General features: G+C 41.5%; 1 protein-coding gene and 1 pseudogene across 3 annotated transcripts in view; both read left to right on the top strand.

Annotated features, from left to right (window-relative positions):
• LOC100468198 overlaps positions 1–23,827 on the top strand; it is a 26,636-nt pseudogene extending 2,809 nt beyond the window's left edge.
• ANO6 (anoctamin 6) overlaps positions 1–25,259 on the top strand; it is a 180,431-nt gene that overhangs the window by 75,727 nt on the left and 79,445 nt on the right. For all 3 annotated transcript variants that reach the window (XM_019809093.2, XM_011236194.3, XM_019809094.2), the window contains one exon: positions 23,699–23,827. In XM_019809093.2, coding sequence (XP_019664652.1) covers positions 23,699–23,827 — 129 coding nt within the window. The remainder of the gene's footprint in view (positions 1–23,698; positions 23,828–25,259) is intronic.

Consider the following 25,259-nt stretch of genomic DNA (forward strand, 5'->3'; position numbering starts at 1 on the left):
CTGAACATGAATGTAGAACAAGGGGTTTTTATGTATTAGGATGAAGGGCGGTTTTTATTTAGTTAGTGTGAAGATGGCAGGAGTTGTCCCCACCCCCCGGCAGGGTTAGGCTGTCCCACGGGCAGTGGGCGGAGCTGGTCCCTCCCCCCGCCCCTTGCAGCCTGGCCTGGATTATCCTTGTCTTCTGCAGTAAGAGCTGTGGCAACGTGCTAGTGTTGGCCGGTGTCATCCAGTGCACAGAGAGGGATGAGTTCTCCCACCGGGAGATGATAGCCAGCCTGCCCCTCTGCAGCCATCCCATCCCATGTGAGGTGCTAATCGTCGGGGCTGGGGACTGGGGGTGTCCTGCAGGAGGTGGTGAAGCGTTCCTCCATGGAGTCAGCCTGTGGTCCAGTGTGAGACAAGGACATCGTTCAGGTCTCTCAGAAGTTCCTGCCAGGCATGGCTGTGGGCGGCTGCAGCCCCAAGCTGACCCTACACATGAAACAGAGCCAGGATGCCTTCGATGTTATCATCACTGACTCCTCAGACCCCGTGGGCTCTGCCAAGACTCTCTTCAAGGAGTCCTATTACCAGCTTGTGAAGGTGGCCCTCAAGGATGATGGCAAGTGTCATCTGCCAGGGCAAGTGCATCTGTCAGCGGCTGCACCCAGACCTCATCAAGGAGATGCAGCAGTTTTGCAAGTCGCTCTTCCCTGTGGTGACTTCTGCTTACTGCACCATCCCCACCTACCCCAGTGGCATGAGTTGCAAGGACAGGGTGTTGGAAGGTATGGAGGTGGAAATCCCCAAGAATGATGTCAGAAGAAATGTCTTGGAGAGATTGACAGTGAGGCAGGGCTTCAATCTCTAAGGAATGAGGTGTAGTGACTCAGGAATCAGTAGATGGCTGCCAAAGGAGATGACCAGAGAGGTGAGAGAGAAATCTGCAGAGTGGCAAGATAGAAGAAGTGAGTAGTGGTGAGTAGTTTTGGGTGTTGCGTAGGGATTCAGTCATAGCAGGGTTTCTCAGCCTCAGCACCACTGGCGTTTTGGGCTGTATTTATCTTTGTTGTGGGAGCTGCCCTGTGCATTGTGGGGGTGCTTAGCAGCAGCCTGGCCCCTACCTGTGAGCTGCAAAGGTCCCTCTCCCCAGCAGTGACAACCACATATGCCCAGACATTGTTAAATGTCCCTTGGGGACAAAATTGCCCTTATTTAAGAACCAGTGAGTTAAGTGAATACTGGAAAAGCATTAGGGTCACTGGTGGCCTTATATGGAGCTGTTTCTAGGGAGTGCTGGGGATGCCAGCACTCCAGTTCAGAGTGGATTATGGAATAAGCAGGAGAAAAAATAGGAAATCCTGACCTGTCTTTCCAGGAGTTTGACTTTGAAGGGCTGGAGGGTGAGAGAGCAGTGAGTGGAAGAGACTGAGAACCAAGGATGCTGTCCTTCTGTCGGAGGGAGGCCTGGACAGATTTAAATATTGATGAGAAGGATCTATGTGAGGGGAACAGTGGACTCTAGAGAAAAGAGTGGCTTTGAAATGGGCTGTGGAATGGTTTGTAGATGGGGAGGAGTCCACATTCAATGGAAGGAGCAGTGTCTCCAAAGATACAGGAGCAGCAGGTGGGTGCTACTGGTTTACGGCTTTGTTGGAGAGAAGCAGAGGAATTCTCATCCAGCAGCTTCCATTTTCAGCTTCAGAACATGAAGACAACAGGGTGCTGGGGCGGCGGGGGAGTGGGGAGGGGTTGGCACTTTGAAGCGGTCGTGGAGAGCGGGAGGAGCGGAAAACCAAGCTGACTTGGAAAACCGAGGAAAAGTCCTAGGCTCTCCGGGCAGTGGTGAGGGCCTGTGTGGGGCCGGGGAGTCTGAATTTACAACAGTACCAATCTTCCCTGCTGTGGTTTCTCCAGCATCGCTCAGACACCGAGAAAGCAGATCGCACGCAGGCTTCCGCCCGAGTTGGGGCTTTGCTAGATGGTCATGATGGAAAGTGCAGAATATTGGCAAGCGTGCTTCTGAAATGATGAGCTTGGGAAATGTAACCTTACACAAGGAGAGGAGGGAAGGAAATGCAAATTTACAGATTGGTTAGGAAAAGTCATGGGGCCTCTGAGGTCATTATGAAAGGAGGAGATATTAATTGTGGTCAGAAAGGGGGAATCCCTGGAAAGAGAATTTTTCAAGTGATGACAAGGTCCAGGGTGGCACCATGGAAGTTCGTGCATGAAAGGGGGAACATCACTGCTGTCAAGTTACTAAGGGCCAAGGTGGCCCAGTCATGTCTGTGGACGCAGATGTCCTTCTGGATGAGGGAAAACTTGGAATGGAGAGAGCAATGTGAGCCAGGGGCCAGATTTTCCATGGACCAGGAGCAGCAGCTGGCAGGTAGGAAATAATAGGCTCTGGGAAACTCTCAGGGTTTACTCTACTTGCAGGACCAAAGAGGAGCTGCTTTTACTGGGGATTAATGGTCTGGAAGCGACCTATAGAATAAGATGAATGTCAACCTTACTTCCTTGCCCTGAGTGTGAAAGGTGCGAAGGAATCATCAGAGCCAGCTGCCCATAGATCTGCACAGTTTTGTTTGCAGGCTTTGTTTCAAAGTGATTGGTCAAGTTTTATTTCAAAGTGGCTTCCAGGATCTGTTTTAATCTTCATCTCCTCCCTCCCCCAGAAATCCAGACTTCATTTTGGTTATTTCTGGCTTACGTGGCTCCAAGGCAAATGAATTGGTGCTGGGGGCTTTTGAGGGAGATTATGGTTTATTTTATGGGCAGTCCAGAGTCTTTCTGGCTAATCTCAGAAACCCAACCAAAGTCCCAAGGTCTGCCTCAAGATCCTAGGATCTTCAGGACCTAGAAGACTGGGAATAAGGCAAGACCCTTCTGCTCAATCATTTCTTTACTTGGATTTGTACTCTTGTGTCTTCTATAAAGAAATAGGACGACTTTGTAGCTTTTGGCACTGAGTTCACCAAACGAAAAGAGAAAAAGAACTCACCCAAAAAAGGAAACCAAACAAAGGAACATGGGTTTGGCAAAAGAATTCTCTCTCAAAAGAAGAGATGAGACCAAAGATAGGCTAGTAAGGATGGCTGAATTGGCCCATTTGCTATGGTAGGAATTCACATGGCATTTCAACTTTGAAAGCATTTCATGCATCCAAGAGCAAAAGGTGAGGGAATGTGTACTTTGCCTGAATATGGAGGGAAGGGGACCTACTCATTTGCTTCATGTGGCTGATTCAGAAGCTACATTTGTGGATTTGTTAGGATTGGAGGGTAGGAGCAAAAATAGGCAGGCCAGCATGCAAAGTCTCAGTCAGAAATTTGAGTCACTTCTTTGGAATGCAGAATGTATTTTCCCAGAGAAACAGTCATAAATGGTGATTGCACTTCTAGGCCCAGCCAGGCCAGACCAGCTAAGGCCAGTTTAACTCAGAGGGTTAACAAAATTATCGTTCTGTACTAATGACCCTCTGGAACACTCCAATTTTATTTTTTCCATTATTACTAAAATTTTAGAATAAATGTAAAGTCCAGAGTGAGCGTGTTGAGTGGAAGCCTGTGGAAAAAAATGCTTAGCATGGTGAGTGAAAAAGAGAAGCATTGATCTTTGAGTTTGTTAGATTTCGAAGCAGTGCTCTGTCTAAAACTTGAGGAAGACGATTTAATGGTACGAGAAAACAGAGGGAAAAGAGCTTATCGGTTTCTATAGTCCTTTGTTCTTTTCTGCTAATGAAAGGCATCTTTATTTTCATTTTATTTTATTTTGTTTTTTTTAGATTGAAAATATTCAAGCCCTGGGAGAGAGCTATAGAATAAACCCATGCTGCGTGAGACTGTTGTAGAAAGGAATATTGTTATTCCAAATGAGTTTAAACTTCTTAGCTAGAACGATTATGTATCAACCAGGGTATTAAAAGAACATGTGGATTTGCTCATGGGACCACAGTTGGGAATCTGGAGGTGACGTGGGGGCCAGGACAAGTACCAGAATCATAGAGGGACAAATATAATAGTTTTCCAGAAGGGGTGGGGTTAGAGTGGAAGTTGGACATAGACTGAATTCTGATAAATGGAGACATTGATGCTGGAGTATTCATGTCCAGGAATATTACAGAATGAGATTTTCAAGCAGATGGTCTGTGAATGCTAAAAAAAGGAAAGGTCATCAGGAGCCAACGCGAGTTCAATAAAAATAAGTCATGTCAAACTGAGTACATTACCTTTGTTTTTTTTTTTTTTTTTTTTTTTTTTTAATGGGGGTGATTATAATGGTAGAAGAGGAGAAAGCCACGGGCATTTTTGTGTCTTTTTAATTGAAGTATAGTTGACACATTTTTGTGTGTTTTGATTTTAGCAAATGGTGTGAAAAAGATTGCATTTAAATACAGAATGAAGAAATGTGGACCTAGTGAGAGTACACTTATCTGGGCAATTGATCTTACCAAGACTGTGGAACAATGGCTAGAAATCAATTCCTAGAGGAGACAGAAATCAATATGAATTAAAGTAAGCGCCTTCTTCCTAATTCACAAATATCTGCTGCCTAAGTACGGATTGTGAGAGCTGAGGCTAATGACTGATCATGTGGAAGACTAGGTATTTGCCTAATTAAACTTAGTATGAATCAAGCATGTAATCATAACGTCAAAAAGTTAATGCAAGTCTTGGTTGCATTCATACCTATACGCCCAGAACAAAGAAAGTACTAGGCTTCTCCCGTTCAGTATCAGTAAAGCCACCCACTGTCTGGGTGCTCCATTTTAAGGAGGGGGGGGGCATGCTGATTCTAGAAAATCAACATAGTAATGGATCCTAACACCTAGGCAAGAGTATGACATCAAATTTAAATATTTGATGATAGTAATTGGTGGATAGAGTTGCAAAATACAATATTAAGACCCATGAATAGAAGGTATATATAGGCAGACATTTCATTTCAATAGAAGGACCTTCTCATATTTGAAGTACCTTAATTCCTTGGAGGAGTTCAAATATAGACGGAGTGGGAAACAATCTAGGCAGGCGAGGTGTGCTCGAACCAGGACGCGTCGGCGGGGTTGGGAAGGAAGGGCATACATGTTTTATGTGTAGCAGGACTTCGTAGCGGAAGGCAGACAGGGAATGAGAAAAAGACAGGATGTTCTTGGGAATATACCACCCTAGAAAGTTGTATGTGGCTCACTGATGAGTCTGAGTTGCTTTTGTTGTATTTTTTCCCCTCCTGTAACCCGTTGTCATCATTAGCCAAATTTCCTCCTTGTAACAGTGTTCATTCTACTGCTTTTATTCCCCTGTTTTCAGAAAGCCTGGACTGAAATGCCATGTGAATTCTTGCCCCACAAAGTATCCCATTTGAAATTCAGTGAGCTATCCATTATCTGGGGAAATGTCAAAATTAATTTGACAAAAACAGGCATGAGGAAAGCAGGGAGCCCTGGGCATTCTGAACAAAGATGTGATATCAGTATTTACCATAGAACTCATTTGATTATAAGTCGCCTAGAAGCATGCCACAGTAATGGCCAGAAAAGCCCACAGAAGCAAAAGAATTGAGTTAAAGTTGAGAGGCTGCTGGTAAATAACCTGACTGTGCCATGACCTAAAAAACAGCATTAATGGAAGAAGTTGTAATAAAAATTTAAAGAGAAACACAGAACTTGGCAGAAATGTATACACAGAATGAATTCACAGGATTCCTGGAAAATTGAAAAGGAGAGACCTTTGGGATTTCAACTGTAGCTGCCTTCCCCCCCCCAATATTTTGAATTTGTAATTAATATGGAAGGCTTAAGGGTTTTGGAAAGATGATTTAAAATCCGTTTATTTCTGCAGTCCTACTGGTTAACCCTAGCTTTCCTTATTTTGACAAGTAGTAATAAAAAATGCATCTTTACTATAAGCGTCAAATGTATTCCTTAAGTCTGTCTCTGGTAAAAACAAAACTAAACTAAAAAAAAAAAAACAAAAACAAAAACAAAAAAACCCAAACCACTGTAAGATATGCTCTTACCCAGAAAACTCTAATGGCTCCTTCAAAAGAAAAATGCATTTACAGTTTCTTCTCCCAAGTCACTTTTTGAAATGTAGATTAATGTGACCTGACTGACTGTAATAACTACCAAAGGGCATTTTCATTAATTATAATGAGCAAACCAATAATATAGATCTTTACAGTGTTAGTATGAATTAGAATATATCAAGTCAAGACCATACTTGTGGCTGGACTAAAATTTGACTGCTAAGTCCAAATCCCTTAAAAGCACATAATGAAAATTTTGACAGACCATTCAGGGATACTAATGGTATCACCAGCATTTCGTGGTTTCTCGGTAGTATTAAGTGTTTTTAAAAAGTAAATATACTGTTCGTGAAATAAGAAGAAGGCTGAAGAAGAGAGAGGTGAATGAGAGGACATACTTCTGAGACTTTGAAAAGTGGTTTTACTTAAAATTTTTTTTTCTTTTTTTGTAAAAGAAAGTCATTCTCAAAGTCCCCCCAGGAAGCTGAGCTCAAGATGGAATTCCAGGGAATTAGAAGCCCTCTGTCCCTGTGCAGTTCTGCTCTCAGTCCCCTGTGGGCAAGTTGCTTTTTCTTTTAGGACCTCAGTCTCCTCGTCTAAAAAAAGCAGAAAAATCAGCAGATTTCCTTACTGGGGTGTGTTCCATGACTGCACAGTGATTGAAAAGCATTTAAGCTATCTTAAAAGCATATTCATGAAATAATAATACGGTAAGAAGTCTTCTCTAACATTTATGGATGCTTATCGTTGGCAACACAGATTGCAAGTACAGGGATAGCCAGCCTCAAAGTGACCACAGCCCTGCGTCGCTCAGTCCCGCCGTACCCCTGCCTTTCCCCTTCAAATGAACTCAGGCTGTGTTGGCATCAGAAATGGGTTCTGTTCTCCTTAGAAGAGCACAGAGGGGCATTTTTCACTTATGCTTCTGAGGAAAGTAGTTATAGGTGTTAGATATCTACCAAATTATCAGTGGGGTGAGAATTAATCCTACTCAGCAATATTATAAACTGCCAGCAGTACAGTCCATCAATAAATAAATATGTCAGGCACTTACCAACACTTGCTAATAGGATTTTCAATTGAACTAGAAATAAGAGCTGTTTAAATTATGCACCATTTTGAATAAACCACCATCAGCTTCACTAAATTTTGCTTTAAAATTTTCATTTATTCATTCATTTAATATTTATTAATCAGGGTGCTTCAAGGAATACCAAGCAGTATATCTCAGTGTTTCCCCTCAAGGCCAAGAGTGGGTATACTATTGCCCTGTCCCCTGAAACATTGTCTTATTAATTGACAAATGTTAGTCCTGCAACTGATGCTGATTAGTTGTTTGAATGAAAGATGATGAGGCAGTGCAGTGTTTAATGAGTTCCAGAGGCACTTAAATGAAAGTCTAGAGGAGTTCGGTTAGGATCGCAGTTCTCGACTCTGGTTGTGCCTCAGAATTCCCTAGAGAGCTCTTTTAAAAAGTGATCACTTTTAAAAAGTCCAAGCTGACCTTCATGTGCTAATCTTGCCCTTGGTTAGAACCTGAATATGTTTATGTGGAGTTTACAAAGGTGACTCTAACGTGCAGCCACGTTTAAGAACCGTTATCTTCGAAAATTGCGGTTTGTAATTCTGAGGGAGGTGATGGTATAGGGCTCGGCCCTGAAGGGTACATTTCACTTGGTACTGAAATCTGTACCGGAAGGTATTCCAGTCCAGAAAACAGAACAGTAGGAAATATACCTACGTACGCACACGTACATATACATTCAATTGTGTGTTTACGTATGTGTATGTATGTATCTGTACCTATATAACACACAGATAGATTTATGGAACAGATTTAGTTGAAGGAATTGGTTCATGCAGTGTGGGGTCTAATCCATAGAGCATGCTGGCAGCAAGGGCAGGCTGGAAACCCTGGGGCGGGGGTAGTTGCTGCCGTCTGTAAGGCAGAACTTCTTTTTCTCAGAAAAGCTTAAGGATTTTTTTTTTTAAGACCAATCAACTGATTAGGTGAGTCTCACCCAGATCCTTGAAGATAATAACCTTTCCTTTTGTTGTTGTTGTAGGAAATATTTTAATTTTATTTTTTAATTTAAAATCAGTGAGTCAACATATAGTACATCATTAGTTTCTGATGTAGTGTTCAATGATTGGAACGATTTTCATCTTGGGTAAAACACTGATCTTTGTAGGAGCATTTAGCGAGAAAGTTGCCACACTTTTTGTTCCACATACACATACAGAGAGATACATGTAGGTATACATGTGTACATATAGAGAGAAAGAGAAAGCAAGAGGGAAAGACTTATTCTACAAATTAGCTTGCATGGTTGCAGATGTTGAGAAGTCCCATGATCTGCTGTCTGCAAGCTGGAAACCCAGGAAAAGCCAGTGGCATAGTTTCAAAAGTCTCACTCCAAAGGCCTGAGGACCAGGAGAACCAATGGTGTGAGTTATGGACCAAATCTCAAGGCCAGAAAACCCTAGGGCGGATGGTGTAAGTCCCAGTCTCAGGGCAGGAGAAGACCGGTGTCCCACCTGAACAGTTGGGCAGACTGAATATTTTATAGTGCAGCTGCTACTTTAATTACCAGTTTGTGATGTAAATATTTAAGATAATTTAAGTCATTAAGAGTGTTTTTTAAATGGCTTGTATCATACATTTTATTTGTACTTTTTAAACAGATTTTATTTATTTGAGAGAAAGAGAGAGAGTGAGAGAGCACAAGCAGTGGGGAGAGGGAGAGGGAGAAGCAGACTCCCCACTGAGCCAGGAGCACGACACGGGACTCCATCCCAGGACCTGGGATCATGACCTGAGCGGAAGGCAGATGCTTAACCGACTGAGCCACCCAGGCGCCCTGTATCACACATTTTATAATAGAAATACATCATTATTATAACCTTTCCTTGAAAGTTAACTGACCATACATGTTAACCACATCTACAAAGTACCTTCACAGCTGCACGTAGATTAGCGTTCAACGCATGTCTGAGTACTGTCGCCTCGCCAGGCTGACCACAAACCTAACCGTCACAGTGGCCATAGTACAGGAGAGTATCCTAACCGCATGAACAAGGGACTGGAAGTGGAAATGAGTAAGGTGTGTCCAGTTTGTATCGAGCATAGAGTTGATCTAGGGTAGCGGGAGGAGATGAAGTTAGATAGTTTAAGGCCAAATGTAGCAGTATTGGACTAAGGGTTTGGACTTTTGAGCTGAAAAGACAAAGCAAAGCTATAGCAACCCTGCCCAACAGCATTTTCTGTGATGGTGGAAATGTGCCATCTCTGTGATGTCCAACACCATAGCCCCTTAGCCACGTCTGGCTGTGGAGACCCTTGAAGTGTGGTGTTGGTTCAAGACCTCTTCGGGACCTTCCTGGGTAAAATCTGAAACTGACCCCATGCATAAAGGAAAGGAGAGATTGAAGAAAGAGTCCGGAGGTGGTAGGTTTAATAAGCAAGGGAATTTACAAGGCTTTTATCTTGGGCAGCCTCAAGGCAGTTAGATCTCCACCCCGCCCCCCCCACCACCTGCCAGAATCTTAGAAGTTTATATAGAGGTCTTAACTGTGCTCAGTCCTATATATCGACGGGAAGGTCTGAATTTCACATCACTATCCCAAGGCTATGTCCTTGGGGCAGCTTCTCGGAGCAGGGAAGGCGAGTGGAATGCACATTCCAAGGACAGAGGAGGGGGTGCGGCGCCTCTGATTGCTGGGGTCCAGCTCCAGGGTCCACCAGCGGTCACGTCCTCTCGATGACCTACCCTACCATGTGACTAGCGACACAGAGGAACCAAGTTTGTAATTGTTTAGTTTTAACTCGTGTGCATTCAGTAGCTTGCGGGCGAGGTACGGCGTTGGACGTGCTGCTGTAGCGCGTGCACAGGACGGCAGTCTGGTGGCAGCTTGCGGGGGCACTGGAAGGAGAGCAGGCAGGCAAGCAGTCCAGTCAGCGGACCAGTCTGACAGCCCCAGGCGGTGTGTGTGGGGGGGAGCGCAGTGCGGGAAGACACGCAGGGAGACAGCTGGGAAGTGAGGGACAAAGGAACCAAAGATAATCTTTTGGTTGGCCCCTTCTTCACCCTCTCGCTTTCCCCTCCTCGTCCACCGCAGCCCTTCCTGTGGGTCAGATTTCCCCAGCTCATCTTTTCTCGCTGGCTCTCCTCCCTCCCTCCCTTAGCCTCAGTTCCCACAGAGCTCTGCGGTAACAGCTCCCAGCTTCCTACTGACAACCTTAGCTTTTTCCCCTCAACCTCACACCTTGGGATCTCCGCTCGGAAATCTCACAGATTCTTAGGAGTCTTCCCCTCCTAACTGTGCTGCTCTTCCAGTTTCGTGTGTTTCGGTAGATGTACTCACCGTCCTCTCAGTTGCTCAAGCCAGAAACCACAGAACCCGCTGACATTGTTTCTGACCTGCTGTGTCTACGTGTAAGTCATGGTTTGTCTGTCGTTCGTCTTCGTTTCTGTTGCTACCCCTCGGACTCACTCACTACCTTTCTTCCCTGGACTCTCAGTGTCTCGTTACCACTTTGCCTCCCATTATCTGTTCTCTAAGTACTTCCTGGAAAAGCAGAATTCAAATCATTTCAGTTCTTCTGTGGTATGTAATGGAATCCACCACTCATTGTTGCTTTATTTGTAATATTACAAAATATCACAGGATAAAGGGTTAATTAATTTCAGTTGATTTATTTAATAATATTTATCCATTTAATATTCCTATAACCCTATTAAGCAGGTACTATTGCGAAATATCACTGAAATATCCCTTGGGGCATATATTCTAGTGAGAGAAACAGACATTAATCAAATAATTACACGAATAACGACACAATTAAAATTGTGAGAGGTGACATTCAAGGAGGCATATAAGGTGCTCTGAGAGTATAAAAGGGGACCTAAACTAGCCGGGAAGGCCGGGAAGGACAGGGAAGGGTTTGGTAAGGAGTTAGCCAGGGAAAGGCAGGGATTCTAGGTTGTTGGGGCCACATGTGCCAAGAGAGGAAGGAAACACTTTACTTCAATGGAATACAATGTAACCATTAATAACATTAATGGAATACAGAACCTGACAACTTCATTGGGACAGAATGGTCTTAAATTTTCTAAGCCACGTGGAGCAGCTTTTGGAAACCAACAAGACTGAACCTTTATAAGACCTGAATAAGATGGTTCTGTTAAACACTTTTTTTTCCCTAAAGATTTTATTTATTTGACGGAAAGAGAGACAGCCAGCAAGAGAGGGAACATAGGCAGGGGGAGTGGGAGGGGAAGAAGCAGTCTCCCAGCGGAGGAGCCTGATGTGGGGCTTGATCCTAGGACCCTGGGATCATGCCCTGAGCTGAAGGCAGACGCTTAACGACTGAGCCACCCAGGCACCCCTGTTAGACACTTTTGACTTGAATGTGATCTCAGGTCAATTCAGCAAGTATCTGTTGACTTACTTTCCTTGGGGTTATAGGTTGAAACAAAAAACAGGTTTCTTTCCTTCCTTGTTATAATCCAATAAAAATGATAGTATGTATACGTAAAAATAGCTTGACATATAGGAATTTTATCATACTATTATTATAATTTATATAATGCAAAATTAAGAGTTAGAATGAATAGTGATTCTAAAGTTTTGGTATTTTTACACGTCACACTCTTAATGAAGTATGGACCCCCAAAGAGCCTTTTTTATGTGGGTATGTTGATACTTACTATAGTAGAACTTAAAACTGAAAAAAATTTAAAATGTATTAATTTATTTAAACATAACCAATGATAAACTCAATATACATTAATGTAAAATATTTTCATGAAAAATAAGTATTTTCTTGAAATAAAACTAATAAGAAAGGTGGCATTATTTTATATATTTTATAGATCTCTTTAAGAGAAGGCAGCTGAATTTTTATATCTACTTCTGCAGTTAAAAGTTGCAATATGTTGTTTTAGCTGAAGTATATGAAGTAGATCCAGCCTTACACAGATAGGTAGTCAGAAAAGAGAGGAGTTTTTAGGGGCGCCTGGGTGGCACAGCGGTTAAGCATCTGCCTTCAGCTCAGGGCGTGATCCCGGCGTTATGGGATCGAGCCCCACGTCAGGCTCCTCTGCTATGAGCCTGCTTCTTCCTGTCCCACTCCCCCTGCTTGTGCTCCCTCTCTCGCTGGCTGTCTCTATCTCTGTCAAATAAATAAATAAAATCTTTAAAAAAAAATAGAGAGGAGTTTTTAAAAGTCTTTTCAGTAATTGTGGATATTCTTCTTTGATACTACATTAAAACTCAACAGGTAGTAAGCATCTTAAAGTTTGGTTGTAATATGGAATGTGAAACCATATCAACAAATTTGTTGTATATTGAAAACCTGTCTTGCATTTTGAATGGATCTTTACCCAAGCATAATTTTTATCACTGTGCATAGAACAGTTGAAAATACTGGTTCACTGAGTTAAGTAGCTCTTACAAATGTTGACCCATTTCATTATACAATATGAAAAAATGACACTTGTTAACGGACACCCAGTCTCATCAAAAATGCTAATGAATATTGGGAAGCTGTCAAGTTCACAGTGGTGAATACAAGTTGTCCTAAATTCTAATACTTGGTTCAATTTTCTCATTAGCAATAAATATTGTCAGTTTTTCCTGAAACGACAGTTTCACTTTGTTCATTTTCGGAAAAATATCTGCCAAATACCCAAGTCTAGATAACTGAATTTTGTGTCAGTCATCTGTCAAGTAAAAATGGTATCTGTGGAAAAAATTGGCAACTCAAAAATTATACAAGCACTTTTCCTCCGGACAACTATCCTACTTGAGTGTGCATCACAAGTGCTTTATGGGTACTTCCATTTCTTCACACAGAATATTGAAAAGCCGTTTACTCGAGGGTCAGGATTTAATAGAGTTAATCATCGTTACAGCTTCATCAAGAACATGCTTAAGAGAAGTGATTCTTTACTGTGTGTGGTGGTGAGGAGTATAATGACAACTAGTACGGTTTGGTGCTGCTGCTGGGTAGTGCTAAGACACTAGCAATTTTACACCCGCCCCATTGCTTTTGCACCATCATTGCAGGTGTGAACACAGTGAGGAAGACCAATAACATCTAAGTATTATAAAAATGGTTGTGACCCCCTGGGCCCCCTGAAAGGGTCTCAGAAATTCCCAGGGGTCCTTAGAACACACACATCCACTGGCATAGACGAGTAGCATAGTGACGGAGAGAGAAACGGGAACTTATTGTGAGGATGACTTCGTGAGAGAAGAACTGATTTAGACCTTGAAGCAGAACTAAGGTTTGGATAGGTGGGAAGGAGAAGGGAAAGGGAGTTTAGGAGGGGAGGTCATGTGAGTAAAGGAACAGAGGCAGGAAGCAGCATGACGTAGCCAAAACACTGATGAGAAGGATGGTTGAGTTGGAGGGTTAGGAATGGGGAGGGATAATAAAATATGGGATATAATGAGATTTTGAGGGATCTTAAATACCCACTGGAAACGTTTACACTTTTTCCAGAGGTCATTGGGAATAACTGAAGGTTTTTGAATCCTGCGACTTGAACATGTTGGTTTAGGACCATCTATTCGGTAGAAGTGTATAAGGTGAATTTGACAAACAGGACAACTGGATGCAAGGAGACTGATTGGAATATTAATTGTAATCTAGTTTGTAAGGGTCAAGAATGCAGGCTGGAGAGATGGCAATAGGTGGAACAGGGTGAAATGTAGACTAATTGCTTCAAAGGTAGAAGCAATATGAGAACTAAAGAAGAAAAAGTCAAAGGTTACCAGCATATTGTATGTTATAACCCCAATTCCTTGCCAAGGACATTGTAGGGAAATGGACAAAAACCAGGTGTTTCTATATAAGGTCTCACCTGAGACTTTTTCCTCCCCCCCAAAATCAGAATGCTTCCTTTTTTTCTGATAAGAAGAACTGGATCATTGAACACATTTCCTTTTCGCCCTGCTGCCAGGAGGCTTTGTGCCAAATGTCATGTTAAAATCACAACAGTTACAGTTGTCCCAGTGGTCAGTACATTTTCTTCCTTCTACTTTCTCTGGCCCTGATTCTCTGCCTCTATTTACAATTCATTAATCTTATTATTTTCATTCTATTTGATGCCAGATGTCATAAGACCTCTTTTGAAAGACATTGGCGGTGGGAAAGTCTTTTAGGGTTCCTGGTACCTGTTCCAGTGTGAAGGGGCTGTGTTTCCCACCCCCAACACACAAAGCAATTCTCCGACACCAGTTGGATACCAGAGAATTCAAGTCAATTCTGACACTATCTAGCAGGAGATAGCATCAGATTCCAAATGTTAAGGACTCAGTCCTACAAAATTGCCTTCCACTCCCCATTTGAGAGTGCAGTGGCCAGCCCCCCAGGCTCTTACCAGTGCTTCTGACCAACTGGGCTACAGATTAGAGGTTCCAACAACCCCCTTTCTAGGTTCAATCAATTTGCTGGAGCAGCTCACAGAACATTTATATATAATATTTACTTATATTTACCAGTTTATTAAAGGACATGAGTCAACAGGCAGATAGAGATACGTGGGGCAAGGTACAGGGAAAGAGGTTGGGGCTTCCACGTCTTCTCCCTGCGTCCCCACGGGTTCACCAACCCAGAAGCTCTCCAAACCGAGTCCTTTTGGTTTTTACGGAGGCTTCTTTGCATAACCATGTTTGGCTAAGTCATTGGCTGATTCAAACTCCTACCCTTTTCTCCTCTCTGAAGGTGATGGAGGGCACTGAAAGTTCCCACCCTCTACTCACATGGTTGGTCCCCCTGGCAGCCAGTCCCACACCCTTGGGTAGGGTCCAAAAGTCATCTTCATTAATAAGACACCCATTTCACCTTTATGTCTCTGAAGCGTTTTCAGGACACGTGGATGAAGACCAAATATATCTCAGAAAGAGATTTTGGTCATCTGAATAACAAAATATATATTTCTTATAAGTCATATCACAGGGAGAATACAGTGTCATGATAATATACTAACCCTTCACATATTTTGTTCACTCATAGGATAGGGCACTCTACATCAGTCACGTTTTACTTAGAACCTTAAGAAAGCTGAAGACTCTGACGTCCAAAACCAAAGCTCCAAGTTTGAATTTCAAAGAAATTCGATAAGTTCAGTTAATCTGGTTGTTATACCACAAAGAAGAGCCATTCCTGTAAACTGCTTGTGAGTTAAAGGAGAGAAAGTAGTATATTTCTATAAAACATTAGCCAACTGATAGGTGTTGTCACATTGCTTTGCTTTGCTGGGCACAAGATGCTCTGATTTCTTTTTCTTCCTCTTGCTTTGAACGAGCTTGTAAACGCCAATTCTCAGAGAAGTAGTCTGAGAAGATTATGGCCAATGGATACGTGGGACATAACAGTCCATGAGGGAGTGAGTGTTGATGACAGGACTCTTGTGCTGCAAACTCTGAGCAGCTGAAAAGCTAAAAATAACCCAGGGCAGTTCTGAGACGAGAAGTGGCAACATCCTGTGAAAGATGAAGAGCCCCTGGCAGTGACGGATTGTAACTTTAAGGGAGCCTGCTGAAGACGAATTGGACAGGAGCCTAGGAAAGATCTTGACTTGTTGCCTTGGTTACACCCCCAGTTCTACCTTCTTCCATAGCATCTTCAGCTTGACAGTCTGAATAACCAGTTTGAAACTCCGTTTTCTGTTCATTCTCAAATTATAATCACCTTCTCTGAGGTAGGATTTTCTTTCAAAAGCACAAAATTTCAGGGGCTAGTAATCTGGGTCACAAGTAACTCAGGTGACTGAAAAAGGGGAATAGTTCACAGCAATGGATTTGGTGAATGAGAGCTACCAGTAAATATTTTTGAGTCGTAACCAGTTTTCTTTTTTTCCTTTTTTAATAAATTAACAAGATCTTTTTATTGCCTTGGGTCAGTAACGACGAAGTGGAGAGATTTGTTTCTATGTTTCTCTCATTACATTCTTCTTTTCTTATATATAATAATTTTTTATTATGTTAGTCACCATACAGTATATCCTTAGTTTTTGATGTAATGTTCCATGATTCATTATTTGCGTATAACACCCAGTGCACCATGCAATACGTGCCCTCCTTAATACCCATCACCAGCCTATCCCAATCCCCCAGCCCCCTCCCCTCTGAAGCCCTCAGTTTGTTTCCCAGAGTCCACAGTCTCTCATGGCGTAACCAGTTAGTTTTCTGAGAACTGAAACTAGATAGGCAAAAGCCAGTTGAAATATGGCTGACTGACAGGAATAAGAGGGTAGGTGGAGGGGGAGACATGTGGTTATGAAGTCATGTGAAAACTGTTGTTCCTTAAGGCCAATGATCTTAAAGTTGTGGATAGAATATTATGAAAGTCCATTAAATCATCAAGGGTCTGGCTGTAGCAATATTATTTTGGTTCTCACGATTTCCAGAATATAAGATTGGGAGTTATTTCTTAAAGGTCCAAAAAGTGTAATTAGGACAACCATCTTGCCTAGGTGGGAAACCTGTAGAACATTTTTCCTCAAGAGGTAGTACAAACTGAAAATATTAATAGATTCAAAACATGTTTAAGAATGTTAAATCCATAATGTGACATGAAAGCAAAAGCAGGACACTTTGGGGATATTGAAACCTTAAGAGGTTAGCCTCCAGGAGGATAATCATTCCCTCTCAGAAATATCAACTTATACCACTTGACTTGTTTTATCACATCTATCACTTTTTCTTTCATCAGACTTTATTGGGAATATTTACAGCTTAACCTCACCCACATTTCACCAGTGTTACCATTATCGGATGCAAACTGTGCAAACTGGTGATGGGTGCTTTTGGAAAGTATGAAAACAACCGCTATGGGCATTTTCACACTTTTTTTCTTTTCCTTTGTGACTTTTCTTGTTCCTCTTCTTTTTTGCAGATCACCTTTAAGGAAGCTAAGCAGAGCTTTTAAAATGGCTGGAAAGCCTATGGAAAAACAGGAGAGGGGAAAAAAAAGTGTAGTCATGCTAATGAAAATCCCAATCCCAGTTCTCACCTTGGGGTTAAGGAAAAGGTTCAAACAGAGTCCCTCCGCTGGGAGAAGTCTCCTAACTGAGCATCTCCCTGCAATCTTCTGAAAGCCTGTTATCTACCCTAGTTACATAATTCCTTTTAAGGAAGTTTTACTTTAAAAAGGTCATTAAAAGTTCTATTTTCATATTTCCTCAAGCTTGGTTCAGAAATTTAAAGAATATATAAAGTCATATGAGAACTTCATTTGATAAAACTACTGTTTCCTTGGCATAGGCTGAAGGGGAATGTTTAACAGTAATTATGCTTAAGGCATTATGCCTTTATACCCACCCAGCATCTGAAATGTGATGTTCTAATAATAGAACTCCAGAGTTTACTTTAACACAAGCAAGAGGAAACAAAGGCAAAATGCATATACCAAATCAGCAAGCCGTTGGCATGTGAATGTTCCATTGTGTGTATAACCAAAAAAACCAGAAGCAGCAACAGCATTTTCATGACACAATCTATTTATATTTATAAGTGAACTACACCTATCCCTGTTGAGAAATGACTGAAACCTGCAAGTTCAGCAGTTTGGGAACTAGTTATAGCCATTTACTGATATAAAACAGCAAGATTTTTTTTTAGGAATTCGTACATCAACTTTTAACTTGCAACAAAAATCATTTATGAACTAAGTAAGTATTAAGTTCTAACTTTTTTTCAAGAAATTTTTGAGTCAAAATCTATAAGTGATATTTGGTAGTTACACAGGTGGCATATAAACTATAATGAAAAGTATGTCAGCTTGGGGCAGGGATCTCTAAAACATAGTATTGCACATTCCAGTCCAATGTCTGAATTTCAAAAAACGTGTCAACATTGTTGAATCCAGAACTGATGGACAGTACCCTAAAATATTTCTCCCTTTTCCTTTTGGGACTTACTTGATAATTGTATGGGCCCCTTCTGTATTGCCAATCACCCACTTGCCCCATTTGCCTGCATGGTCTTTAGGATCTCATCAGTAAAACCCAAGAGAATCTACTGAATAGGAATTAAATAATAATATAGTTCAGTTAGGTCAAGAATAATAATTGGCATTTCACAAAAGCAGTAATTCAGTTGGGCAGTACCCATAAAAATGTTGGGCACTCTCTAATTAAAAAGTGCAAATGAAAAAAATATTTTGACTGTCATGGGGAAAGTGAAAATAACAAATCTAGTGAGGGTGGGTTTAAAGGCATTTTCATAGTCTGCTGGTGCAAGTGTTCATTTATTATAAATATTATGGATGACAATTTAGCAACCTATATATCAAAAGCTCCTGAAAAGGCCATGCCACTTAAAATCTGCTTCCAGAATTTAGCCTAAGGAAATAGTAATTGAACATGTGCACAGATACATGTGTAAAGGATGCTCATTGCACCAGTGTTTATAAAAGCAGCAAATTGGAAACAATTTATGTGTTCATCAGCAGAGGAAATGTTTGTATTGTAATGATGAAACATGACACAGAGCTTTCTATCAAGCTAGAAAAATGTCTATGATAGATGTTTATAAAACAGTATGTAGGGTATAGTACCATTTTGGTTAGAGAGAGGGTGTGTGTGTGTGCACGCGCGCGTGCGTGCTTTTATCATCAGAGGTGAAAAAGGTTATTTTTATTTTAAGAAAAAAGTAAACTGAGCTTGTGCTCCATGCAAGGCTCAGCAGAGAACTCACGGTGACCAAGACGTGGCCACTGGCCTTCAGAAGTTAATAGTGTGGTTAACAGAGTGAGAAAGGAGACTGATTTGTACAAATATTCTGGGTCACTCTTGAGTACAGCTTGATCATTACAGGATCTTTGTGGAATATCCTGACATGCTTGACTCTAAAACAAACCAGAGTCCTTGCTTCTGGAGACACCTTCCTCCTGGAACGGGCCCTCTTTCCACTGACTTTCTTCCTTTTTTTTTTTTTTTTTTTTTCCACTGACTTCCTTCCCATCAACACTCCTGAATGCCTGAGTCCAGTCAAAAGCGTGCTTGCTCATCCCCTAGAAGACAACAGATACTGAGCTGACTTCTCGTTTGTCTCCCTTGTGCGTCCATGTATTTCTCCTTATCCCTGTTAACTAGCAGGTTCCTTCCTCTTCTTCCACCCTGTTTTCCACAATACCAGTCTTTCCACCTTCAGCATCAAGCCTTCCAAACCGGCAGTGCTTGGCATTTTTCTTTCTACTTTGCATTTTCTCACTATTACTTGTTTTCACAGGCTGAGGAGGAGACCTAATAAAAGGAAAAAATTTGTCCTGGTCGCTTCTCTTTTTACACAATTGTGTAAAGGAGAAAAGTTCCATTATTACATATGCTTTGAATCTCCGTGAATTCTCCTACAGTTAGGGAAAACACTTGAGAATATATCTCATAACTGTATGGCATGTAAATAAAATTTCATTGTGCTCCGTATTTTGTGAGATCTAAATATTTATATAAAGGCTTTTGCTTCTAAACGTTGGTCTCCCTAGAACTTGTTATGTGCACGGATTCAGGGTTTACTGAAAAATAGAAGATCCAATATTTTCACTTTAGTTCTCTGCTATGATTAAAGTTTGCTTTTTTTTTTTTCCCTATTGTGCCCTTCTTGGAGTTAATTTAGCTTTGTTTTACTGGTCTTAAAGACTGCAGAGAGTCACATTTTTTCCATATTCACATATCTTCAGTTGTGTGAGTGTTTTGATACTGTTCATTTTTCATAATGTAATTCCTTAACTATTGTTGTTAGGCATAAACCCTTCTGGCATCATGCCTCTTATGAAGGTTGAGACCATTACCCAAATAAGCTTGGACTACTCTCCAATATCACAGTAAATGACAGCCATGTCAGGCAGAAAGACTATTTGGAAGTTCTGGAGATACAACCAGATATCACTTGCTGTCCAAGGCAAGTTTCAGACACCCTTACACATAAATAAAAGTTTGAGTGAAAATCCCAATCGGACTTTTATACAGATCTTGGACAAATGGTTTAAATTCAGCATTTTAAGCTCTGGGAATAGATGCCTCTGTTGTGGAATGGGACTTCAAATCTTGTTTTTGCAGGGTTGAGGACCGGATTTGTGGACACTTGAGAAGGATGAGATTGGACAAATGTTCAGCAGGAAGTTATTTCATGGCCTTGCCGAGTGCTGATAGCAGGGGTTCCAGTACGATGGGCCACTCACCTAGAACCAACCTGAACACCACAGAGCAATGCCATTCACACAGCGGTTTCCCAGGTCCTCTCTTATCCCAGCCCTTCTTTCTCCACCTAGATGACAGACCTCACCATCATATGACTCTTCATATACCTGAAGCATCCTAGTCAAGAAGTCTAAGGCCTTATTTCAGCCAGAGATGGCTTGGGAGAAATTTTTCCTACCAAATAATTACTAGGAAATGCTCATCTTGGGACTTGTCTTTCTGTCCACCAGGACATTCTTTCTCAGTCTCCTGTCCTGTAGTACAGAGGTCTCAACCGGATCCAGGGACTGGTACCCACCTATACATCTTAGTCAATAGCAAAAAATTTTCAAGTTCTTAAATTCATAACTCTAGCTTAAAATCACTGGGCACCTTATTTTGCTGCTTGCATTTTGTTATCCTGAATTGGTTAAGGAGAATCCCGCCCTCTGGGGCTTCTTATTGAAGGAGCTGCCCCAAAATAAAAGAAGGAAAGAAGCCAGCTGAGAGGAGGAAGGCCTGGATAACATCGTTTGCACGAATCACACCTGACCTTCCTCCTTCTTCCCTCTCCTCTCCTTCGCACCCAAGCTCTTAATACTCGGACCAGCATGTCTTCTCTGCATCCCGAGTGTGAAATGTCAAAGGCAGCAGCCGAAGACAGAGGCGGCACAGTGGTTGGCAGTGAGGGTTTTGATCTAATGACAAATGTACGTGGCCCCTGCAGCCTTTAACTTAAAGTACAACATTAGGTCAGGTGGCCAGCAATGAGTAAATGAATGCTAGATTGGTTGAATTTAGTATCCTCAGGACCAGTGAGGGCACTGGCTTTTTGTATCCTTTGGGGTAAATACCCAGTAGTGCAATTGCCGGGTTGTAGAGTAGGTCTACTTTTAACTTTTCGAGGAACCTCCATACTGTTTTCCAGAGTGGCTGCACCAGCTCGCATTCCCACCAACAGTGTTAAGAGCTTCCCCTTTCTCCACATCCTTGCCATGTCTGTTGTTTCCTGTGTTACTCATTTTAGTCACTCTGACCGGTGTGAGGTGGTATCTCATCGTGGTTTTGATCTGTGTTTCCCTGATGGGAATGACGTCGAGCATCTTTGTTGGCCATCTGGATGTCCTCTTTGGAAAAATGTCTGGTTTCAGGGTTTTTGTGTCAGGGTCAGGACTTGAATAATTCCATCACTGAACAATCAGTCATTTTTAAAGAAGTTTATTAGTATTTATCCTGAGAGATTATTAAAATTTTACTTCATCAAAGCAAAACTTTAGGAGAGGAATTACTTTTTAATTCTCTGTTATTTCAATGCCCTGTTGGGTGAGTTAGGCCTGTAGTAGAATTATTACTGAAAAATCCACCCTTAAAAAAAAATAACAGTTTTGTTCGTAGATCAGCCTTTTTCAATTTAGGCCAGATTTCTTGTTTGTTACCTGATCTTTCCAGCCCCGCGTCGAGATTCCCCCTTATTCCCAATTACCTGGTAGGAAGTCTTCTGCCAAGAGGTGGGAAACCTAGATTTCATAGCAGCAGAAAACTGGTGTCCTTTTCCCTGGCATTGCATTCCAATAATACCATATCAGAGTTTGACCTACTTATTTCATACAGACAGCTATGCCAAGTCAGTGAGGCTTTCCTCCAAACAAAGGGCCGTGGTCTTCTGTCGCACACGCAAGACGTGCGTGCAAACCAGATTACGCAGGAGCTGCCTGCCAGCCCGTGCGGCCGAGCAAGGACCGTGCGTGGGAGAGCGCCCGGAGCCATGTGCAGATGTGGTGCTCATTCCAGGCCTCATTCTTTACATCTACACTCGAGTGACTCCGGCTGGATGCCACCAAAGGCAACAGCACGTGGGCTACAGAAAACAAGTGGCTTTTGTATGCTTTTCAGACGTCTGTAATGATGACCAGGTTTTTGTGACTCTATTCCACTCCACCCCGCCTCCCCTTTGCCATTCTGAAGAAATTACTCATTTTTTCCCCCCTCTGCACAAAATTTTCCTCTAGCAGCTGGCCTGGTTGTCACCAATAGTAACATCTTCATTTGGAAGGAAGAGAAATGGAAGGAGCCTAAAGGACTTTGTGGCTGAAATGAAAAAGACAGGGCTGTAGCATTTTTGTATAGCTTTAAACACTTTTACAAGTGATGGGTGTTAAATAGCTGAAATTGTAAATAAAAGAATTGAGTAGTGGTACCAGCCTAAGACATGGATGTGTCTGTTGTCCTGGGCCCTCCATGTTCCAGCTGGGGAAGTCACACTGTCTGTGGTTAGAATCCCTGGTTAAGTGCCACTGGCATGAAGGTGTGTTGAGTTAGGTTACCGCGGGAGCACACACTCCACAGGTGAAGTGACCTGCTAAGTGGGAGGGGGTTTGACTGCTAGCATGAAACCTTCTTCACCTGCTCCCTGGTGGAAAAGAAAGGAATGGCAAGATCTACCTTTTCAAAAGTATGAAGAAATGGAAGAAGGGGTTGTGGTAAAAATAGGTGATTTTTGTATGAATTGGTGCTAAGTACAGAGAAGAATTAATCGCATTTAGTGATTAAGTGGTTCTACCAAATGACTACAAAATGCAATCTCCCCATGAATTTTTTTAATGAAAAAAGCTAAAAATTTGAAAGTGTTACTTATCAGTTAAAAAGTAGTCTGATTCTTAAACAGCAACAAAATTCACAACAGCGTCCCCAGAAACTGTGTGAGAAACACAAACCCAAGTCTTTGCTTAGAGCAAATTAAAATATTTCTTTTCAAATCTACATGGTAATAAAGATTGCCTAAACTCTGTTAGGTCTGTGTTGTGCCATTATTTCTTTATTTTTAAGCCATAAGGCTTTTAAGCTCTAAACTAAATTGTTGTTGCTGGGGTCATTTGTTTATTTGTTTTATTTGCTAGGAGTGAAGGGGTTATCTTTTGTGGATTTGGGAACAAATACTGACAACCATTTTAGCTTTTGTGTTTATCAAAGCGTCATCTGGTGTATGTTAATGTTATAAAGTGGTACCTTCTATAAAATGATGAGGTCCAGAGAGCAGTCTTGAAAAATGATGAAAAGGTTGGAAATATGACCTAAGAAGGATGAGATTTTCTTAAACAGTGCTTCACCTTAGATTTGTCTTTTTCCTAAATGAAGAAGAAACTAAACTTCAGTCCTTCAGATAGGCACCTGTGGCTACCGTGTTTACTTGCAAAGTGATATTCCTTTGCTGTTCGAGGAGGGAATAATTCTGAGATGATTGTGTTTACATACAAAATACTGATATATTCCCATGTGTTTGGAGAATAATACTAAACTGCTCAATTCAAGGACTTCTTTCACCAAGAGCATGCTATGCTTACGGAGGTCATGGTGACCGTGACCTCTTGGTTAAGTAACTAGCAATGAACTTTTTTTTTCCTCTGTAAACACACTGATGTACCTATTAAAACTAGAAAATAAACACAAATGGACACTTAAAAAATGATATTAAAATTTGTTTTCCCACACAGGAAGAATTTAATGGAAAATCTGACTCCCTCTTTTTTAATGACGGCCAGCGAAGAATCGACTTTGTTCTAGTATATGAAGATGAAAGTAGAAAAGAAACCAATAAAAAGGGTTCAAATGAAAAACAAAGGGTAAGTTTTTTGTGCTATTCTCCTTTTTATTTCTTATTATATTGTGAAGTGGAAAAAAAAAACAAACAACCAAAGTGCTATTTTTATGTAAGCAATAAAGTGAAACTGGTGTTTGAGATACCACGTACCAAACATACCTTCATATTTTCTCTGCTTATCATTCCCTCAAGGCATGTTAACAAAAAAAATTTTCTTTTTTTTTTTTTTTTTTTAATTTGAAGCAGAAACTTCCTCAAGCGCTTAACCTCAGTGGGTCTCACAGCTGAAGGCAGACTTTCTTCCAAGGAATTGTACTTCCTATCTGTAGAAGAGAAATTAAAAGCATACTTGGCTATTTGCTACAAGGTGGGAGGGGAAGGCAGCTAATGATTAATAATGACAGCAAGTGTAGTAACCACTAGTATTCAGAGTACTCTCACGGGTGGTATGAGCCTCGTGCATGCATTGTCTCACTTCCTTTTCAAAATAACCTGTGAGGTGCGTTCTATTATCCTACCATTGTCGATGACAGAAGTGACCCCGAGGTTAAAAGATTGCCCAAGGTCGCCGACTCTAGGATGGGAAATAGTGAAGCCTTGGTTCATGACTCTTGCCTTGAATCGAGAACCCGTTCTAGTCACCTCTCCCATTTCCTGTCACTTCCCTTCCTTTTTATCCATAGCCAGCCAAGCTGCGTCTTCATCCCTTTCCTTTCCTTCAAGCTCTTCTAAGTAACAAGACTATTTTTGTCTTGAGATAGTAAACCATTTAGCAGCCCAGGGTTATAACAAATGCCTGGATCTTCTTTACCTGAACCGAAACTGTATTAAACTGAAACAGGACAGAAAGGAGAGCGCATACATGTGTCACTGTTTCCCCACTCTGAGGGGAATAACTCCCTCCTTCTTTGTTTTTTGTTTCTTTATTCTCACATCTATGCTATTATATACACACAACTTTAATTGTCCCTCTCTGGACTTTTTCCCTGAAATGCATCATTCCTAAATCTGTTGATTTCTGCCCATTCTTTTAAACCAGCTGATGAAATCTGCTTAAAGTGAAGCAATCATGCCCATTTTGTTTTGTTTCTTTATTTTGGAAAGGGTAAGTTTCGAGGTTTGTATTTGCATGGTATCACAGAGTAAACCCAGGCATTGGGACTTGACATTCACATTCTAATTCTGCCACTCCAATTATTTGGAGTAATTCTAGCTGATAAAACCAACTAGCCCTGAATTACAGTGGCTTGACACAGTAAAAGTTTACTTACTGCTCACGTCAACTCAGATGTGGCATCCCTGTTTGGCAAGATGGGTTTAGGGGTATGGGGGGTGGGAGGGCTCTGTCCTTTGCAGTCATTCAGGGACTCAGGCTGACACAGAAGCTTTGCTATATTCAACAGGTAGTTTCTAAGATCATCCTGGGCATTAACATAAATAATAGTTTGAGAGGA

This window comes from Ailuropoda melanoleuca, chromosome 16 (assembly GCF_002007445.2).
Source record: "Ailuropoda melanoleuca isolate Jingjing chromosome 16, ASM200744v2, whole genome shotgun sequence".
Taxonomy (NCBI): domain Eukaryota; kingdom Metazoa; phylum Chordata; class Mammalia; order Carnivora; family Ursidae; genus Ailuropoda; species Ailuropoda melanoleuca.